The sequence below is a fragment of the Coccinella septempunctata genome, chromosome 2 (genome assembly GCF_907165205.1).
Source record: "Coccinella septempunctata chromosome 2, icCocSept1.1, whole genome shotgun sequence".
In the NCBI taxonomy this organism is placed as follows: Eukaryota; Metazoa; Arthropoda; class Insecta; order Coleoptera; family Coccinellidae; genus Coccinella; species Coccinella septempunctata.
Window position 1 is genome coordinate 1,594,989 of NC_058190.1, and position 19,048 is coordinate 1,614,036.

Here is a 19,048-nt window from a genome sequence, read left to right on the forward strand (position 1 = left end):
TGGAATATCAATGCATTTTGAGAAGGTTGAAGCAGTTAGGTACATTGAGCATGTGGTTGATTGAGAGATTTGTTGAAAATTGAGAAAATATACATGCAAATATGATAGAGAGATGTAGAGCAGAATATTGCAAATGTAATTATGAGAAAATGCATAGCGATGGAGTGAATGTTGAGAGAAAAATTATGTAGAATGATATTCTAACGTGACACATGCAAAAAAATGATTACATTTTTTGTTGAGTGAAAAAGTACTGTACCTTTTTGAGATGTTAATCCTATAATAATTCTGAATTAATATTATTATAATTTGAGTGGAATAAATGTAGAAAAAGAGTGCACTAAAACCTCTATAATAATTCACACCAAGTTCCAATTCACTTGAGCGAACGAAGAATCTAGAGAGAAAATGAATTAAATTGAGCAGATTCAACAGGTTCCACCGGTTTTTTTGAACAGCTGATTGACAGCGATTTTAAGGTTACGTTCACAGAAGCATGTAACGATAAACGTAGTCACTGAGTTGCTAGAGATGTGCATCGAGTGGTAGAGTTGGGTTAAAAATTCCTCCAATTTTTAACACAAATCGTAAACTAGAAACGAAGCGATTTAAACCCATAGTTGAAGAATGATTTCGAATAGTTTCCGCGGTGAATTTGAAAAAATCATGAATGAAACTCGTATTATTCAGTTTAAACTTGCATATGCAGTGATATCCCAAATTGAGGAGAATTTCCCATTGACAGTACGTTTTCAACGCCATCTCATTGTCAAATGTGGCAAACTCAGTCCAAAATGTAGTCGGTTTATAGTACTAGAGAAATGAGGGCGTTTCCCATCCCCATACATTCATTCATTCTAATGTTTGTAGTTACTTGGTTTACAAAATTCTGACGATGATAAATGATCACCATGTAACTATTGGCTATGGAGGGTAGAGCTCTACCCTCCATAGTTTGAATCAAAATGCATAGCCTACTAGAAGGCTATGCAAAATGTTATTTCAGTTTAGCGACACTAGCACATCTATTGGATAAAAAATGAATAGTATGTTACATGATATAGAATAAGTTATCTGCAGAGATATATCTCTGGTTATCTGCAGAGATATCTCTGCATAGAGAAAGGGAAAGAGTCTCTTGTCTCTGCTCTTAAGATCTTTGATGTTCTGTGTGTTAACTATAGAGCACAGATTACAGAGTAGTTTGTAAGTTGTAAGTTGTTTGTAAGTCTATGGGTGTTAACCGGTTTTTTGTTTATTGTTTGTTTATTAATCATAAAGTAAGTAATCGTTTTAGGAGGAAAAATGGATAGGGATGAACGTAGTATTGATGTCAACGAAGAGGTGCATATTATCCCCGATGAGTGAGTATTTACATTCATAACGATTAATAAGTTATTTTTTTCCATACATTCAAATTTACTGAAAAAAAATCTATCTTTCAGGGTGAAATTTGAAGAGAAATTAGAAGTTTTCGAACAATTTATAGATGGAAATGGAGTTTATGGAAGAGAAGAATATATAATTAAGAATGAAGAAATTAACTCAAATTCCTTAGTTATAGAAGGCGATACAAATAAATCATCTGCCTCTTTTACCAAAGAAATGTTCCCAGTATTACATTCACCGGGCAATAAATCTGAACCGGAATATCACTTGGTTGATTATCCTGCAGGTGAAGAAAAATATCTTGGTAAACACATACAGTATGATCATACCTCCAGTTCTATAGATGACGAGAAACGGCTGACTAAATTAGGAGTAGTAGATATTTTCCAACAATTTATAGACAAAGAAAGAGTTCATGATAGAGAAGAATACATAATTAAGAATGAAGGCAGTAACTCAAATTCCTTAGTAACAGAAGGCGATGCAAATCATTCATCTGCCTCTTTAACTGGAGAAATTCCCGGAGTATTAGATCCAGCAAGCAATGAATCTCTTCCTTTGAATATTAAGAATCACAAGTGTGCCTCTTTTAAAGGAGAAGAGCCTAAAGTATTAGATTCTCTGATGAATAACTCTGAAACAGTTCACATGGAACAGAATGAATGTAATAACAGTTGTCCTTCGAGTGAAGAACATGATCTTGGATCTCGCATCCAGTGTGGTTCAAGTTCAAAAGATCGCAATAAAAAAAAGGTAAAATCCATCCATTCAAATATCAAAAATCACAAGTGTGACTTATGTGACTATGTTGCAAATAGAAAATGGGACCTTAAAAATCATTAACTCAGTTCATTTAAATATCAAAAAACACAAATGTCACTTATGTGACTATGTTACAAGTAGAAACTGGGACCTTCAAAAGCATGTCAATTGTGTTCATCTGAATATTAGAAAACACAAGTGTCATTTATGTGAATATGCTTCATATGAAAAACAAAAACTCGATGTACACATTAAATCCGTTCACCTGAAAATCAAAGAAAACAAGTGTCATCTATGTGACTATGATACAAGCAGCAAAGTAACTCTTCAAAACCATATTGAATCTGTTCATTTGAGAATTAAGAAAATTAAGGATCACAAGTGTAACTTATGTGAATTTGCTGCAAGCTCAAAAACCGTCCTTGATAATCATGTAAAATTTGTTCATTTAAATATAAAGGATCACAAGTGTAACTTATGTGAATTTGCTGCAAGCTCGAAATCCATTATTGATAATCATGTAAAATCTGTTCATTTGAAAATCAAAGATAACAGATGCCATCTATGCGAGTATGTTGCATGTAGAAAAGATACTCTTCAAAGTCATATTGATTTTGTTCACTTAAATATCAAGAAATACAAGTGTGACCTATGTGAATATGCTGCGAGTGTCAAGAAATGCCTTGTAGCGCATGTTAAGACAACACATTTAAAAATTAAGGAGCACAAGTGCTACAAAGACACATTGATTCTGTTCATTTGAAACTCAAGCAACATCAGTGTCATCTATGCGACTATGCTGCATCCGTTAAAGATGGCCTCCGATATCATATCAATTCTGTTCATTTGAAAATTAATGAACACAAGTGTAATACATGTGAGTATGCTACAAACAGTAAAAGTACTCTTCAAAAGCATATTGAATCCGTTCATTTGAAGAAACACAAGTGTCACTTATGCGAATATACTGCAAATATGAAAACTAAACTCAATAAACACATAAAAACCGTTCATTCGAAAAAATAAGATAATACAAGTGTCCACTAAGTGATTCCATTACACATAGAAAAAGTTACCTCAAGAAGCATGTTGACAATGTTCATTTAAATATAAAAAAACACAAGAGTGACTTATGCAAATTTGCTGCAGGAGAAAAAACATAAACTTGATGTACACATAAAAACATTTCAAAATCAAGGAATACAAGTGTCAACTATGTAAGAATTACGCAGGTAGAAAAAATAGTCTTAAGAGGCATTTAGCCAATATTCACGCAAATACCGAGGACCCTTTGTTATTGTGACAAGTATAATTTTTCGGTAATGTATTTTATATTTTTCATTGAATCGTTTCTTCTGTCACCTGAAGTGATCGAGACAAAGCAGTCATTTCCTCTTAAGATAAAGGTACCAATGCTAGGAATTATAAAGAATATGCAAACTTGTACCTATACCTTTTATTGTGGAAACTAAAAGAGCTAGAAGGAAAAGTTAAATACAAAATTTGTCTGTAATCCATTGAAATTTTATTTTTATTAACCCACCTTAATACAGAGTGCTCTGTTTTTTCCCTGTTGGTATCGACTTTCTTATTTTGAATGGAACACCCTGTATATTATTGCATTTTTGAATTCCTTGTCAAATTTCAAGGATTCTTTGGTACGACAACCATAGTCCTATATAGTACCGATTCTGAGATATTCGATTTTTTATTAAAAAGTTTGAGAGCTGTAGGTGCTCACTAAAATAGCTGATACTAGTTTTCTAATGAATGTATCGAAACCAAATTTTGCCCAGCTCTTGTCAATATATTGGATCATATGTTACATCTCTATTTTTATCAATCTGATATACAGGGTCTTCAGAAATTTAAGTTAAAAATTTAAATAATTCAATCAAAACTTATTTTTTTCATACAGGGTCTTTCACGAGGAACCTCACCTATATTTATACGGGAAACTACTGAACGTATTTTCATGAAATTCAGCACTTATAAGTATTTCACGATGCTGATGAAATCTAAAATATTTTCAAGGCATGAGCACCTCCGGTTTTTCCGGAAATGACGTCAACTTCCGTTTTTCAAATTAGAACACCATTTTTTTATTGCAGAAATAGATTCCTTAGAAAATTTCAAGTTATTTTGATGTAACATTTTTCAGTTTTGGTTGGAAATTTCTCTCTGAGCGGGAAATTCGAAAAAAAAATCGAAAATTGAGCTCCGCTGAAACAAGAATAACTTCGAGGTTTTTGGATGGAAAATTTTCATTTTTGGGATTTTTCAAGATGTAAGATTGATGTATCCACTTTAAAAATCGAAATCGCGATTCAAATACAGGGTATGTTGTAAATACAATTTTTTGATTTTTGTTTTTCGTTCAAAGGTTTAGTTTTTGTTAATATAGATCTTAAATCATTTTGCGTTTTAAAAACAGTTCGTATGTTGAACTTCGAACCGATTCTTCTTATTTTTTCTGAAAGGCCATTAACATAAGGAATTACATTCAACAAATTTGGTTGTTCTTGACGGTTTGTTGGTTGTTCCTGATCATTATTACGATTTTGGTTAGTCATTTTTCTCTCTAAATTTAATATTGTTTTTTCAATAAAATTTTTCGGGTATTGATTATCCCTAAGAAAATGTTTAATGAAGTCAACTTTATTATTTCTAATTTCGGGTGTAGATGAAATTAAATTAGCTCTATCATAAAGTGTTTTAATGATACCTCTTTTGACACTTACTTGGTGATTGGAATAAAAATTCAAATATCTATTAGTATGTGTCTTTTTTCGGTATACGCTCGTTTCAAAATAATTCGAAGTGGTTTCCTCGGAGAAATTTATCTCGAGCGCCAGCTATTCTTTTCACTAGGAAGAATATCAAATCTACCAGAGTAGCTGCTAGTCGGAGACAGAGTTCGCTGTTATCTAGGGTGGTAGCGATAACGAAGTAGTCAAAATCAAATTATGTACCAGTTTATTCACACCTTCGGAAACTGATTATATAAACAACGGAAATATGTGTAGGTATGAAATATGAGTGAATCGATCAGCAAACATATACTTCATTCAACTTTATTTTAGCAGTCGGTTGGCCATGGAAATTTGACACATTTCACTCTGTATAGTACGAAAATGTGGGGTTATGAAGCTTGTCAAAGCATTTTTGGGTTTTAAATCAACGCTATGTTGCCCGTTCGACGTAAAAGTTTCTGTTATTACGTATTTTATCACAATGTCGAATCTCTTCGGAAAATATCTGACGAACATAATTGAAGTGTATACAAACTGATTGAAGGCATACCAAATCCAGTTATTTGCATGGAAAATACAAGAGAATAGTATAATATCATAATATGCACTAGCTTGAGGAAAGTTAATGTTCGTTATCTTCTTTGGCTTACATCATTTGTAGATTTCAAAAATATTAACCCGAAAATGAAATGCATATGATGCAGTGGTTGGCAATGGGTATCTCCCGAAGGAATTAACAGATAATTACAAGAATGTTAAATTTTTCAATAAAAATCATCTTGCATCAATATAAGTAAAAGGAGTTGAAGGAAGTTGCAACTTCACCGTTGAACAAAAATTTCACATGAATAAACAGTAACAGGGCAACTTGCGCGTATTTGTGGCTATTCATCTCAATACATTGATGTAATTATAATAATTAGGTATTTATTAGTACCTTAAGACATTTACATTGTATAGGACAAGTCAAATGAAAAACAGAAAAATCCATTTTAGGGAACTCATTCTCCGATGACATTTATCGAAAATCCTGTAGTAAACTTTTCGCATTAATTCACTCAAACATAAAATTCTGAAATGCCACCACTTTTTTGGGTCTCCCAATAGAAGGAAATTCTTTGTCATACTCTTCATTCACAATCTTTCTGATTGTGGAAATATTCAGCTGAAATATAAGTCGTTTAGATTCAGATTAAACATTATATAAATTCTCTTACATTGAATATGTTTGCTACCGTCTGACGTATTGTGGATTTTAGAATATCAGGGTATAACTATTCGAATGAGCGGACCTGAATTCTAAATAGCACTTCCTGAAACCCTGTCTCTTTTTTCAATCACTTTCGGCATTTTCGAATTTTCGTAATAAAAATTGATATTAGTTGTGGCAACGGCGTTATGACATTAACGACATTTCATGAGTGCCAACCTAACTTCGTTCTAGTTACAAAAACTTGAGAAAATTATTTCATGGCCAACCGACTGCTAAAATAAATTTGAATGAAGTATACATTTTGAGAATTCTATCCGATCACGAGCACTTTATAAAGTTTATACCGGGTACTGTGAAAAAAAATCAAAGGTTGTTCAATAAAATGCGCCAACCAGAACTGACGAAATGGATACCAAGGATGACCTCGCGAAGTGAAATGACTTGCTATACGGTATCGGGATGTAATTAATTGTATTTCTCCAGAAATGAAAAGAAACACAACCAGGGCGGATCTATTCGAGACTTTTACTCGCTACCCCAGGGGCTAACGCTCCATGACTGATAGCAGTGATAGCGAAGAAAAGGTCTATTTTGAGCGCAACTACGGGATTTCACTGACGACGAGCGGTATCTCTTATTCTCTACCCCAAGGGCTTACGCACCATGACTAATAGAAAAGAAGAGATTTCGATCTCAACACTTATGACTTGCTATACGGTATCGGGATGTAATTAATTGTATTTCTCCAGAAATGAAAAGAAACACAACCAGGGAGGATCTATTCGAGACTTTTATTCGCTACCCCAAGGGCTAACGCTCCATGAGTGATAGCGAAGAAAAGGTCTATTTTGAGCGCAACTACGGGATTTCACTGACGACGAGCGGTATCTCTTATTCTCTACCCCAAGGGCTTACGCACCATGACTAATAGAAAAGAAGAGATTTCGATCTCAACACTTATGACTTGCTATACGGTATCGGGATGTAATTAATTGTATTTCTCCAGAAATGAAAAGAAACACAACCAGGGCGGATCTATTCGAGACTTTTATTCGCTACCCCAAGGGCTAACGCTCCATGAGTGATAGCGAAGAAAAGGTCTATTTTTAGCGCAACTACGGGATTTCACTGACGACGAGCGGTATCTCTTATTCTCAACCCCAAGGGCTTACGCACCTTGACTGATAGAAAAGAAGAGATTTCTATGTCAACACTTATGACGCGGAACGCGAACAGGGGGGTTGACGGGACTTTCTCTTCAATACCCCAAGGGCTTACGCACCATGTCTGATAGCGAAGGGAAAAGTCAGACTCGCGAAACAGGGTAAAGTATGGCCAAAAGATAACAGAAAGCGATACAGTCAGCAGTGTCAAAGAAGTAACCGGTGTAGGTCTAATTAAGAAACTGAGCAGTAAAGACGGGGACCTACCTCCTTTATTTCAGGCACTCGCGGAAAACAAACGAAAACTAAAAATTAATTCCTAAGAGCACTAACCCTCGCAACACAAAATTATTTCTAAATTGATTGAACGGCTTGTCGTGCACACAATTAAAGTCGAATCGCAGATAAAAGAGAGTAAAGAGCGTAAAGAGACAAAAGAGGCCTTCACGGGGGAAAATCTGCTTTTATAGGCAAATCCCCACACACGTTAAAAATCTGAAAATTCCAGAATGCGACAAGAGTGAAAAACGTCGTCAGCTCCGGTTTATCGCATATCAACATAAGAAAAACGTCGAAATCTTCAACGGCATGCAAGAAAAACAACGGTTTTTTACATTTACTCTGCCTATCGGAATGAATGTACTGAATATTTGGGAATTAAATATTTTCAAAGGCGGAAATGTGAAATGAAAGGACTGCACTAAAATGAACTCCAATTTTTCTCAGAAAACTGGAGATCATTACAATATTTTACTTTATATCCAAAGCTAGAGCCAGGTTGTCTCCGTCCAAAGCCATGAGGTTTTATCAAACGAATGATAGGCCACCCACAGTGGAACACTCTGTAAATATATATATTATATAGGCGGATAGAAAACTTCAATTGAATGGCCCTTGAATATAATTCAGGAAAACTAGAAAAATATATTCAAACTAAGAATTAATGTTCAACCAAACAATCAGATTCCTAACTAAAATTTTACTAGACAGCTGTTGGATTTTCTCATTCCAAAGAAATAACTACAAATGGATATCCAGAATGAAATTTTATTTTTATTAGGAAAAATTTAGTATAATCACAGTACTTTTACTACTTCAAACACAATTGATAAACATGAATGGCAATGCTTACAAACATACAGATACAGATTATGTGTTGTCTCAAGATCAGTTCAATCTATCTGAGACACGATTTTAATATGATGTAAGGTTAGGTTAGTTGTTGCACTAAAGCAGTCTTGCTTACTGTTGTCATTTCAGGAAGGTTAACCATATGGTTTATAATTCTCTTTTGTTTTTGATCGACTTGTCAATTGAAGCAAAGATGAGATTCGACGATATGCTTCCGAAAATCACCTAGTACATTTTTGTATCAGGTATAATCACACAATTGACTCTTCTTTCTTTATATTTGAATGAACACAGTTGATGTGATCTTGAAGATTACTTTTACTACACATAAATGACACTTGTGTTCCTCAGTTTCTGTACGTTATTTGCAGCATATTCACATAAATCACACTTGTGTTTCTTGATATTTAAATGAGCACAGTTAACGTGATTTCGAAGAGTATCTTTACTGCTTGTGACATTTATGTTTCTTAATTTTCGAATGAACACATTTCGTGTGCGTTTGGTGGTCTTTTTTTTCACCAGTGGCATATTGACATCAATGACATTTGTTTTTCTTGAGATGTAAATGATTGGAGTTGGAGTCGATATGTCTCTGAAGGACATCTTTTCTACTTGTAACAAAATCACATAGGTGACACTTGTGTTCCTTGATATTTAAATGGACAGATTTTATGTGCACATCAAGGTTACTTTTCACACTAGCAGCATATTCGCAAAAGTGACACTTGTGTTCCTTAATTTTGAAATGAACGGCCTTAACATGACGATCAAGTTTGAGTTTCTCACTCGCAGAATATTCACATTGTTCACACTTGTATTTTTTGATGTTCAAATGAACAGAGTTAATGTGTCTCTGAAGGGTACCTTTTCTACTAGTTCCGTACTCGCATAGATGGCATCTGTTATCCTTGATTTTTAAATGAACAGATTTAATGTGAGCTTCCAGATATCCTTTAACGCTGCAGGCAAAGTCACATAAGTGACACTTATTATCTTTGATCTTTAAATGCACGGATTTAATGTGAGCTTCCAGATATCTTTTAACGCTGCAGGCAAAGTCACATAAGTGACACTTATTTTCCTTGATCTTTAAATGCACGGATTTCACGTGAATATTAAGATATCTTTTTTCACTCGCAACATATTCGCATGAGTCGCATTTGTGTTCCTTTATATTGAAATGAACAGATTTGATATGCGCGTCCAAGGTAAATTTCTCGCTAGCAGCATATTCGCATAAATGACACTTGTTGTCCCTAATCTTAAAATGAACAGATTTTATGTGTATATTAAGTTTTCCTTTATCACTAGCAGCATGATCGCATAGGTGGCACTTGTGCATCTTGATTTTCAAATGAACAGAATCGACGTGTTTCTTAAGGCTGATTTTCCTATTTGTATTATAATCACATAGGTGACACTCAAGTTTCTTCGCATTCAAATGGAAAGATTTCACATGTATTTCAAGTTCTTTTTTATGTCTCGATGAGTATTCACATAAGTGACACTGGTGTTCCTCAATTTTCAAATGAACAGTTTTCATATGCATATTTAGATCTCCTTTTCTACTCGTAACAAACTCGCATAAGTCACATCCGTAGTCCTTGATATTCGAATGGACGGATTTGATATGTAGAGCAAGGTTTTTTTTATACCTTGTCACGAAATCACACAGATCACACTTGTGATCCTTGATACTTGAATGTTCAGATTTTACATGTACTTTTTGATCTTTCAGACTGCCAGTGTTATGACATTGTGTGTGAGTTTCACTTGCAGGACAATCACCCACGTAACTTTTATCCAAATGAACAGATTCAAAATTATTCATCAAAGAATCTTGAGGCGTTTCTTCAACCAGGCAGTTCAGGGAACTTTCTATCTTGTTTACATATTCTTCCCTTTCATGAACTCCTTCTTCATCTATGAATTGTTCAGAAACGTCAATGACTCCTAATTTTTCTTCTAACTTAACACTGAAAGAAATTGCATTTTTTTGAGAACCAAGTGAAAAAAAAATAAACAGAGTAAGAAGTAATGGAAACATCATATACATAAATACTCACTCATCAACGCCAATATGTATCTCTCCTTGAATTTCAAAACTACAATCTCCCATATTACTTTTTTTCTTTCAAAATCACTCAAAAATAGGATCCTCTCAAAAATCCATGGAAAAATCTGAGCTATCAACCACAGAACACTATCAACATTTCGGAGATAGGTTAAGTCACAGAACACTAAAATGTTAAAAATAATCATAGAGAAAGGGTCTTTGAAAATAATATTAGTGTTCTGTGATATTGGCATTGAATTGCCATAGAGTTCAATGTTTTTTAGTTAGGTCTATGCATAGACATAGAGACATATGTCTATATCATAGACTAATAAATTATTAAGTTATTATATATTATCTCTTCATAAACTTTTTAGGGTTTTCACTCCCAATCTCTGAAACAAAATCAATTAAAAATGAAATCAACGATTTGCTCCTGCGTAAATTCTTGCACTAATTTGTCAGGAGCAAATTAACTAGAAAAAATTGTTGCCTGACAATGAACTCAAAATAAATAACGTTGAAACTATAATTCTTTGTAACGTTTCGGAGTCTATATCAGACTCCTTCATCAGACGAAAAAATCTACTTTTGAAAATCTTCTGAATTGTCGCTTTTTGTCTGACATTAATTGTCAACACACAGAAACAGAGACTGCACAGAAACGTTGATTCATTTAATTTTGAAATTACCGGATGACAGTTTATGAAGAGATACAAAATCCTCCCAAAATAAATTTCAATCGATATCTTGCGTATGGTCCGTATATACACATTTGGTAACCGAAAGTTACCAGAGCGGTTACTCTGGTGACTGATATTGAACCAAATTGTCAGGAATTCGACATATACGGACCGCCCACTTACTAACCAGAAGTAACCAAAGTGTATATACGGACCACAACCCTTATTATATATTAGTCTATGGTCTATATATATATATGGGTCTATGACAGAGACAGTTCACTGTGATTGGCGAATCCAAAAATCTAGGCGCCCTCTGCCGACTGAATTACGAAACTACTTTGTCAGTACTGCAAAGTCAAAACAAGTTCAGTTCCTTATGTTTTTTCTTATCTCACGTTGTCCAACAAAGTATTATAATATACAATTTCATAATTTTCATACTTTCAAAATCAATGCTTTTTCTCATCTGTAGAACTTGTTCCATGAGCTGAATCATATTTATGTCTTCTTGAGATTTCAGTATGAGAAATACCTATATCATAACATGGAATTGAAATACTTCAAATAGAAACTTCACAAACTCAGTATATGCTGCCTCAACATTATTAGCTAGGTTGATTTCAAGAAAGAATCTGTGAAATAATAGGATATTGTGTCTAGGTACAGTGGATCACCAATATCATCGCTCGATTTTATTCCACACTTCATCCTTTTGAAATGAAATATTTCCAAAGAATGTTGATCTTTCTTTACGAAACTAAATCAATCAATTCACTTCCGATAAATCTCTTGATTTTCTAGAAAAACTCTGTTAGGCCGTACAAATCTCGAAAAGAGAACTGACAAACGTCAAAGTTTGTTTTCATTTCGCAGCGCCCTCAACGGTAATTGGATTCGTGAATAGCGTTTCCTAGACCTCTTAACAGAGGGCTGTGGTAAGAAGTAACCAGAATGTATATACGGACCACAGCCTACTAGTGCTGCACTGTTGCAGTTTTTATCCATGGACCTATAATAATATAATATAATATAATTAGTATTATACATCTATGTTTTTATCAGAGACTTTCTCTATGGTTTTTATGTTCTATTGGTGTTCCGAGTGCAAAAAGTCATGTTCTTTTGGAAAACTGGTTCCGCACTATATGCACCCATAGACAAACTGTATACACCACAGACCACTAATATGCACTCAGTGCGCATTTTTTGACACGAGGTCTGAGAGCTTGTGCCAGTGTTGGTTAGATTCAAAACCAGAGAACACTGACACAATTAATGGTAAAATTTTAAAATTCAAATCATGTTGAAAATTTGAAAAACATTTTAAAAATATTGTTCAGTTTTTACAGTTTAACTTTTGTCGTCATGAACGGTTATGAATTTTTTATCTTCGTTTGATGACAGTGAAGATGAGTTCGATTATTTAGCTGTTGTATCTAAACAGCTATATCAATATATAGCTATAGCTATATCAATACTTTTTATTTTATGTTGTTTCTACGGTTCATAATAGGGAAATCTCTTCAATTTTGTTATCACTGCATATGCAAGTTTAAACTGAATAATTATCAGTTTCATTCATGATTTTTTCAAATGCACCGCGGAAAATATTCAAAATCATTCTTCAAATATGGGGTTTTAAAATTTAAATCGCTTGGTTCATAGTTTACGATTTGGCAACAGCGCCTACCAGACAATGAAAAGAACAATGTCCGATCAGCTCATTTATAAAATAACAGCTGTTGATCTATAGGCGCGTACTTACTGGCGAGCTTCAACAGCAACCGGCCATAAAAATCCCATAACATTTTACGACCTTTATAGACAGCCATCTTTGTCTATCTCATCAAGATAATGTATTTGTTGTCCTTTATTATCAAGGCATATTTCAGTCGATGTTGCCAACTTGTGCAATAGAAACGAAACTCTGAATTTTAAATACCCATTTTTATTTTTCATTTTTAAGTACTTAAAATAATTTTTTTGGGAAACGGTTGAAATTGTTATTTCAAAATGTGACTTTTCAAAGATATTTCATAAAAAATACATCATTCTCGTCAGAAGGATTATTCCCTATTCCAACTTAAATGGTAACAATTTAAATTGATGGAAAATCGAATGTTAAATGATAGAGAGAATATCGAGTTTTTCTAAGATTAGACTACACTTGAATGCTCACCTCAGATCAGTAGGTGAAAGAAAATCCGTTGATCTGAAAATTTTATTTCAAAATATTCCGCGAAGCATTATATTTTCTCTGTTCATTACTCGAATAAATAAACATAGTTAAATTAAAAATTGTTATTATAAATATAATTGTTTATCCCTTTCATTACGACCTAGAAATATTGAAGTCAATAATTCTTATAAAGTTCAAGGCCTACAAATGAAATTTTCATGTGGGAAACTATTTTTTCCATGGAGGTATTTTTTCAATGTCCTAACCTAACCTTTAAATTATTATTATCGAGAATCTTTGATTAAAACTTCCAAATTAACAGTTTGCTAAGATTTCAACTTGTATCAATGGATTTTCTTTCCCCTACTGCTGCAAAAAAAATGGTCAATGAAATCTGAAAGGTGAGCATTCCAGTGTAGTTTTATCTCAGGTATAATAACTATATCAATAAGGGATATGTGACTTGTTTTCAGTTATATACAAACATTCATGTTTATCTATTTCTCATTAATGAAACCATGCATTTGTATACACTGAAATAAGTAGTCGCGTCTACCTCTTATTGGAAAAGTAATTCGACCTAATAATCCAGATTCAACCGACGTCTACAAGCCAGTAGATAAGCTTTTTTAAATTTCGCGCTTTTCGATTACATTAGTTGGGTGGCAGCCGCATAGCACTGACGATGACGGCGGGATAAGGATAAACGATGGGATAAACTGCATTTTATGTTTTTACATGTGCATAACTGTTTTCAATGCACTGTAACGTGGTGTTCTCGGAGAAAACTTATCTCAAGCGCCAGCTATTCTTTTCACTAGGAAGAATAGCAAACCTACCAGAGTAGTTGCTAGTCGGAGACAGAGTTCGCTGTTTTCTAGGGTGGTAGCGATAACGAAGTAGTCAAAATTAAATTGTGTACCAGTTTATTCACACCTTTGGAAACTGATTATATGTACAACGGAGATATTTGTGGGTATGAAATATGAGCGAATCGATCAGAAAACATACATTCGGGAAATTCTATCCGATCACGAGCACTTTGTAAAGTTTATACCAGGTACAGTGAAAAAAATCAAAGGTTGTTCAATAAAATGCGCCAACCAGAACTGACGAAACGGATACTAAGGATGACCTCGCGAAGTGAAATGACTTGCTATACGGTATCGGGATGTAATTAATTGTATTTCTCCAGAAATGAAAAGAAACACAACCAGGGCGGATCTACTCGAGACTTTTACTCGCTACCCCAAGGGCTAACGCTCCATGACTGATAGCGAAGAAGATATTTCGGATTCAACACTTATGACGCGGAACGCGAACAGGGGGGTTGACGGGACCTTCCCTTCAGTACCCCAAGGGCTTACGCGCCATGACTGATAGCGAATGGAAAAGTCAGACTCGCGAAACAGGGTAAAGTACGATGAAATATAACAGAAAGCGATACAGTACAGCAGTGTCAAAGAAGTAACCGGTGTAGGTCTAATTAAGAAACTGAACGGTAAAGACGGGGACCTACCTCCTTTATTTCAGGCACTCGCGGAAAACAAACGAAAACTAAAAATTAATTCCTAAGAGCACTAATACTCGCAACACAAAATTATTTGTAAATTTGTTGAACGGCTTGTCGTGCACACAATTAAAGTCGAATCGCAGAAAAGTACGGAGCGTAAACTAACTAAAGAGTAAAACAGTCAAAGTCAAAGAGTCGAAAGTAAAAGAGACCGTCGCTTTTATAGGCAAATCCCCCCACACGTTAAAAATCTGAAAATTCCAGAATGCGACAAGAATGAAAAACGTCGTCAGCTCCGGTTTATCGCATATCAACATCAGAAAAACGTCGAAACACAGATAAACGGTTTTTTACATTTACTCTGCCTACCGGAATGAATGTACTGAATATTTGAGAATTAAAATATTTTCAAAGGCGGAAATATGAAATGAAAGGAATGCACTAAAATGAACTCCAATTTTTTCCCAGAAAACTGGAGATCATTACACTTGATTATTAGATTTTTTGTCTAATTTCTTGGTGAAAACCTCAAAATATCGATCGAAAGTTACTGCATGGTGAAGATAAAATAAAATGGACTTTCCGAAATTTAGTTTTGTACTTTTCTAAGGAAAATGGAAAAGTAAGTAAAAATTGGTAAACTTTGACTCGGTCGTTCATCGATGTTTATTTTCAGTGCTCCAAAGTGAATGAAATTTTGAGGGCGTAAAGACAACTAGCAAACTCTACTGACTACACCATGTGCAGTGAACATTTCACTGCAAGTCAATTGAGAACTGTTCATCCACGTAAATTGTTGTATGCAGGAAGCATCCCTTGCATGAAGGGCCCATTTAGGGGAAATGATGACCTTAATACGTCTATTCAATGGTTCTCACTTGCTACTCTTTCAATATATTCAGAAATGCGAAGGTTTTATTGATTTCGATTTGGGAACCGAGTGACTGTCAAATTGTTGTATAGAAAGTCAAAGTTTTATGAAACCTGCTGTGAGTGTTTTGTTCATTCAAATCGATTTGTATATTACGAGGAGATATTGATATCTAGTTAGCCTAGACCAGTTCCATGCATAAAAAAATATTGCGTTACCATAGCAACGAACAATAACTCATTAGAAGTGTCAGTGTGAAGTTTGAGGTCAAAAAGTAAACCAAAGTTACGCAATAAATTGAAAGAAAGAACATGTCCACCGAAATTGTGAAAATTGGAGTATCAAGCCATCACCAAGTAACTGTATTTAAAAGGGTTAAGAGGTGAGCAGATTTACGAAGATATGCTCAATATCCTTGGTGATCAATGTCCTTCGACCGTGAAAAATTGGACTGCAAGCTTCAAAAGAGGTAAATTTTCCATTGAAGATGATGACCGATCGGGAAGGCCAGTTTCTGTGTCAGTCCCCGAAAACATCGATGCAGTTCATGACATGATTTTATCAGACCGTCGAATTGGGCTAAAATGGATATCTGAAGCACTGAATATTTCATACGAACGCGTTATCATACAGTTCACGTCAATTTGGACATGAGAAAAATTGCTGCAAAACGGATACCCAAATGTTTGAATGTTGACAAAAAGCGTGCAAGGGTAGAAGCATCGAGTTCGATCTGTGCGCGATTTGAAAACAATGTAGACTTCTTAAACCGAATTGTTACTATGGATGAGACTTGGGTACATTTCTACGATCCAGAAACAAAGCAACAATCGATGGAATGGCGACACTCTGGTTCTCCAAGACCTAAGAAGTTTCGCGTCCAAAAATCTGCTGGAAAAGTTCTTGCTTCAGTTTTTTGGTTTTGCCATGAAGTAATCATGATTGATTGTTTGGATAAAGGTGGAACAATAACCGGAGATTACTATTCGACATTACACACCACTTTACATGAAAAAATTTAAGAAAAAAAGACGAGGAAAGTTATCCAAAAGTATTTTGTTTTTGCAGGACAACGCCCCCGTACACAAATCTCATGTTGCCATGCAAAAAATTCGGTTTAGGGTTTGAATCACTAGAACACCCCCCTTATTCACCAGATTTGGCTCCATCCGGCTATCATCTCTTTCCTCAACTGAAAAAAATTTTAAAAGGTCGTAAATTTTCTTCCAACGAGGAGGTAATAGAAGCTGTGGATGTCTGGTTTGCAGAGCAAGAAGAAACATTTTTTTTTAAAGGTCTAGAGACCTAGAGATACTAAGTTACAAGTCTTAGGTTTTTTATGCCTCTGTGAGATTTTTATTATTATAATTGTTAATTATGGTTCTGGAAATTCTGTAAATAATATACACACACTGAATGTGGATGCTTTGATGGTATATTGAATGTTGGTTCAAATTAATTTCTGATAAATTGTACAATTCCAACGTATTGCACATAAATAACACCTATGACGTATAGCAGATCACCATATACTTTTGTGACCTAGTCAAAGCTCTATTTGTTGTCCATAATTTCGAATTTTTGTAAGTTTTTCATAAATTCCAAATAAAAATATAGCACATCCAACAGCGTATTTCCGAAGAGAAATCTTTGGTATTGCATTGATATCAATTGATTCCAAACAATGTTCAGATGAAAACTAACACTCTGATAACAAAACTATGCTTTCATTTCGTCACACTCAAGATGTTGTTTGTCTTCTGGTCTCAACAAAACCGATTTTGAAATTCGATACAAGGAATGGAATAAGAATGTCGCGCCTTTTAATTATGAAACAATTTGGGCAAGACGGCACAGAAACAGAACCCCCGGGTTTTCACACCAGCAGAGAAAACACTTACAGTGAGGGTAGAACACGAATTGTGGCAAAGGATGGGTTAAGGTGGACTTCTTCGCGATTTACTTGACAGTAATACGTGGATTTTCAGAAACAGGCTCGGCACGCTATGACGTAAGCCGAATAATCGGAATCGCTTCCTAACACAGGATAAATCAATACTCGAATGACGATAAGATAGGATCGCAAAACTCGGACAGAACGCTCGAAAGGATTAATAAAAATCTAGAATGAGGCTATAGAATTTGAATCGCCAATAGATACTCAGTACAGAATTAATCAGAATGACTTGATCTCTTGGGAGGGGAGACATCTTCTTTTGTACCCACCGGTGGGGCGTGGAAAGGGTATGTCTCTCAGGTGCCAAAAAAGGGTAAAACTCGCGTCGATAGAAATGTCTTGACTATGTCTTATCGGTACAAGCGGACAAAAACTCGGATGTTTTTGACGGTGCGTATTTAAAGTTTAAAGCGTTTTGTGAGAATTGCACAAGCTGGCAACATCGACTGAAATATGCCTTGATAATAAAGGACAACAAATGCATTATCTTGATGAGATAGACAAAGATGGCTGTCTATGAAGTCTGCGACGAACGAGGAAGGTCTTAAAATTTTATGGGATTTTTATGGCCTGTTGCAGTTGAAGCTCGCCAGTAATTACGCGCCTGTAGATCAACAGCTGTTATTTTATAAACAAGCTGATCGGACATTGTTCTTTTCATTGTCTTGTATGCGCTGCTGCCAAATCTTAAACTCCGCACAAAGCGATTTAAATTTTAAAACCCCATATTTGAAGGATGATTTTGAATAGTTTCCGCGGTGAATCTGAAAAACTCATGAATGAAACTCATAATTATTCAGTTCAAACTTGCATATGCAATGATAAGCCAAATTGAGAATTCCCCATTGACAGTACGTTTTTAGCGCCATCTCATTGTCAAATGTGACAAACTCAGTCCAAAATGTAGTCGGTTTATAGTACTAGAGATATGAGGGCGTTTCCCATCTCCATACATTCATTCATTCTATAATGTTTGTATACTTCATTCAAATATATTTTAGCAGTCGGTTGGCCATGAAATAATTTTCTCAAGTTTTTGTAACTAGTACGAAGTTAGGTTGGCACTCATGAAATGTCGTTAATGTCATAACACCGTTGCCACAACTAATATCAATTTTTATTACGAAAATGCCGAAAGTGATTGAAAAAAGTGACAGGGTTTCAGGAAGTGCTATTTAGAATTCAGGTCCGCTCATTCAAATAGTTATACCCTGATATTCTAAAATCCACAATACGTCAGACGATACCGAACATATTCAATGTAAGAGAATTCATATAATGTTTCATCTGTGTCTAAAAGACTTATATTTCAGCTGAATATTTCCACAATCAGAAAGATTGTGAATGAAGAGGATGACAAAGAATTTCCTTC

General features: G+C 34.7%; 2 protein-coding genes across 3 annotated transcripts in view; both read right to left on the reverse strand.

The window, feature by feature from the left end:
* LOC123307488 (zinc finger autosomal protein-like) overlaps positions 1-19,048 on the reverse strand; it is an 85,117-nt gene that overhangs the window by 40,509 nt on the left and 25,560 nt on the right. The window lies entirely within an intron of this gene.
* Positions 8,803-10,656, reverse strand: LOC123307494 (zinc finger protein 64-like). 2 transcript variants are annotated; one of them, XM_044889833.1, is made up of 3 exons: positions 10,481-10,656; positions 9,502-10,390; positions 8,803-9,414 (listed from the first exon to the last, which is right to left on the reverse strand). In XM_044889833.1, exons 1-3 carry the CDS (start codon positions 10,531-10,533, stop codon positions 8,950-8,952), a joined length of 1,407 nt encoding a protein of 468 aa, XP_044745768.1. In that variant the 5' UTR covers positions 10,534-10,656; the 3' UTR covers positions 8,803-8,949. The 2 variants fall into 2 exon arrangements, with proteins under 2 accessions (XP_044745768.1, XP_044745767.1); XM_044889832.1 differs by having other exon boundaries at positions 8,803-10,390; positions 10,481-10,655.

Bases quoted from the DNA above. Each gene is read 5' to 3' on its own strand.
- LOC123307494 (XM_044889832.1), bottom strand. From the start codon at position 10,533: ATGGGAGATTGTAGTTTTGAAATTCAAGGAGAGATACATATTGGCGTT. The intron at 10,391-10,480 runs GTGAGTATTTAT...AATTTCTTTCAG, and splicing joins ATACATATTGGCGTTGATGA to TGTTAAGTTAGAAGAAAAAT.